Below are 2,740 nucleotides of genomic sequence, written 5' to 3' on the forward strand. Positions count from 1 at the left end.
TATAAAAACATGAATTTGTATGAGTCTTGAAAGATGTCTAGAATCATATACTCTAAATTGCCAACAATGGCTTCCCCAAGAAAGGATTTGGACTTTTTAGCTTATACTCTTTAAATGTTTTTGGAATTTTTTCACTGAGCATATATGACATACAATGGTTTTTAACTGATAATAAAGGAAAAAGTTCTTTTGGGGTTTCATGATCTTTTTGAAATGAATTGGCATTTTCCATGATTGTTTACTATTAATATTCTGCTAATTTAGTTAGCTATATTTGAGGAAAAAGGTTGACTCCACCCCCCCCAAAATGCAAGAGACACTTGGCAGCAAAATCTGTAGCTCATGTCTGAGGTTGGAGTTAGAAGTCACCAGGGATCAGCACGAGGAGGTGGCTCAGGCTGCTCAGGGCTCAGCCTTGTGTTTTCATGAGAAAGGAATACGTGAGCTAACAATGTGAAAAGAACATATTAACATACCAGGAGATTTCAGCGTTGTGGTTTTTTAAAAGGTGTTTGACCAGAGTGCACTTTCAACTGAAGCTAAAGAAGAAATGTACAAGCTGTATCCCAATGCCCGAAGAGCTCACCTTAAAACAGGGGGCAATTTCCCATACCTGTGCAGAAGCGCAGAGGTGAATCTTTATGTCCAGGTAAGTCCCCGCTTGGAGCTCAGAGCACTCTGAACCCAAAATGTATGGTTTACAACATAAAGCTTTTTAAATTTTTTTATAGTAAGGTGTAAGGGAATAAGGGAACTACAGAATTCATTACAGGAATGAGGCATTGACTTGATAAAAGTGCCCACCTGGGCTACATATATAATTTTTTACATACACAGTTTGTAGGAGAATTCAAACAGGAGTGTTAGAGATTCCTGGGTGACCCTCTGTCCACCATCCCTTTTCCAAGATGAGCAGGCCTGTACCCACACACTGAGGTAGCTGCTGGTGCCATGTGACCTGCTCCCTAGACAGACACAGTGAATTTAGCCAAAGCAAGACACCAGCCCCTAAATGGGCTCAGTCTGAGTCCTATGAAGTGACTTCTTAGTCTCCTTTTAATGCCTTTAAAAAAAAACTAACAAACACCACCTCTTTACCTAAATGGGTAATAGCACGGTGGAAAGAAGTGATTGCTTTTACATTTTGGCAGGAAGTATCAAGAGCCTTAAAAAACCAGTCACATCCTTTGATCCTGTCATCCACTTGTAGAAATAAATCCTAAAGACAGGATCGTAAACGTAGAAAAACTTGATGCCCAGAGATATTCGTCACAGCGTTAGTCATAGTAGCAGAAGACTGGAAGGCCCCAACTCCAACAGAAAGGAAGCAGCATGCCACCAAAGATGTCTGTGAGGACGGGCGGCACGGAGGGGATGGGTATATTCACACGTGATGGGTGCGGTGCGCACTGTCTGGGGGATGGACATGCTTGAAGCTCTGACTTGGGTGGGGCAAAGGCAATACATGTAACCCAAACATTTGTGCCCCCATACTATGAGGAGACTTTGTAGGAACTTGGAGAAGTATAAAACATTTATCTACCTGTGGTGATGTTTTCCTACCAAGCTTTTCCTATAAGGCAATACCCACTTTACTTTGTAATATAGCCATTTAAAGTAATGATTCTGCATTTCGACAGATACATTTGCTGCAATTCCATGGAACCAAATACGCGGCTATTGACCCATCAATGGTCAGTGCCGAGGAGCTTGAGGTGCAGAAAGGCAACCTCAGTGTCGGCCAGGAGGAGCAGTAGTGGCTTTCGCTGTCCGTGATGAATCGATCGCAGCGCGTTCTCGTACAATCGGCGACGTCGGTGCCTGCCAGCGGCCTCTGCCTTCAGCTTTGTTGGGCTCACCGGTTCTCACTGTGTTTTGGAAGCAGGACTGATGGTCATCTTCGTGACAGGCGACAACCCCTGTAAGCCAGCGTAACTGTTCTCTCCTCTGTTTTTATTAGCTTTTGGATTTGAAGAAGTAGTTTTGAAGACTCCCATTTTAAGAACTGTCCAAATTTTGCTACCAAAAGTCTTCACAACTGTGTTCTTCGGTGAACGTTAATTTCTGAGGTTTGGGATTTTGTGGTGTTTTTTTCTTTTCTCTTTTCTTTCCTTTTCCTTTCTTCCTTCTTTCTTTTTATGTTATTTGCTGTAAATGCTGCATATCCAGATTGTATATCAGAAGGACATTGGTTATTTTTATGCTTTCTTGGGTATAACCATTATCAGAGTGCCACAGCTAGCACCCCACTGTTTGCTCTCCCCCAAATCAACTACTTTTAATTTCCAATTAGGCAAATTGTTTTGAATGTTAGTGGCTGTCTAGTTTCTAGATATTAGTTATTTGGAATAAAAATTCAATTTCAGTAAGTTGCTTTTGTGATTATTTTGTGATTATACTGCCCAACTGGCCTACACACAGGACTTCCTGAGAAGCAGGTCATGGTTTTTGCCAACTCTGTGTGACTTTGGGTAAGTTACTTAATCTCCCTAAAGTACAGTTTGTTCATCATAAAATAACAGTATCATTTATTGAGCTGCTACTATGTGCCAGGTACTTTTCGTATCTTCTTTCTTTCCTCCTGAGTGGAAATTTTTAAACACACATGAAGTAGAGAAAGCAATATAATGAACTATATGTCCTTGTCACCTAGCTTTAAAAATTGTCAACACACGGGCAGTCTGGTTTCTTCTTTTAACCCACCCTCACTTCTTCCACATATACACCTGTTGCTGGATTA

General features: G+C 41.2%; 1 protein-coding gene across 1 annotated transcript in view; it reads left to right on the plus strand.

Annotated features, from left to right (window-relative positions):
* The window catches only part of SPG21 (spastic paraplegia 21 (autosomal recessive, Mast syndrome)), a 20,055-nt gene extending 17,690 nt beyond the window's left edge, over positions 1 to 2,365 (plus strand). Inside the window, exons 8-9 of the mRNA XM_012644862.1 lie at positions 509 to 649; positions 1,641 to 2,365. Coding sequence (XP_012500316.1) covers positions 509 to 649; positions 1,641 to 1,757 — 258 coding nt within the window. The 3' untranslated portion in view covers positions 1,758 to 2,365. The remainder of the gene's footprint in view (positions 1 to 508; positions 650 to 1,640) is intronic.
* The last annotated feature ends 375 nt before the right edge of the window (positions 2,366 to 2,740 follow it).

Source organism: Propithecus coquereli, unplaced genomic scaffold (genome assembly GCF_000956105.1).
Source record: "Propithecus coquereli isolate 6110/MARCELLA unplaced genomic scaffold, Pcoq_1.0 Scaffold221, whole genome shotgun sequence".
Classification (NCBI taxonomy): Eukaryota; Metazoa; Chordata; class Mammalia; order Primates; family Indriidae; genus Propithecus; species Propithecus coquereli.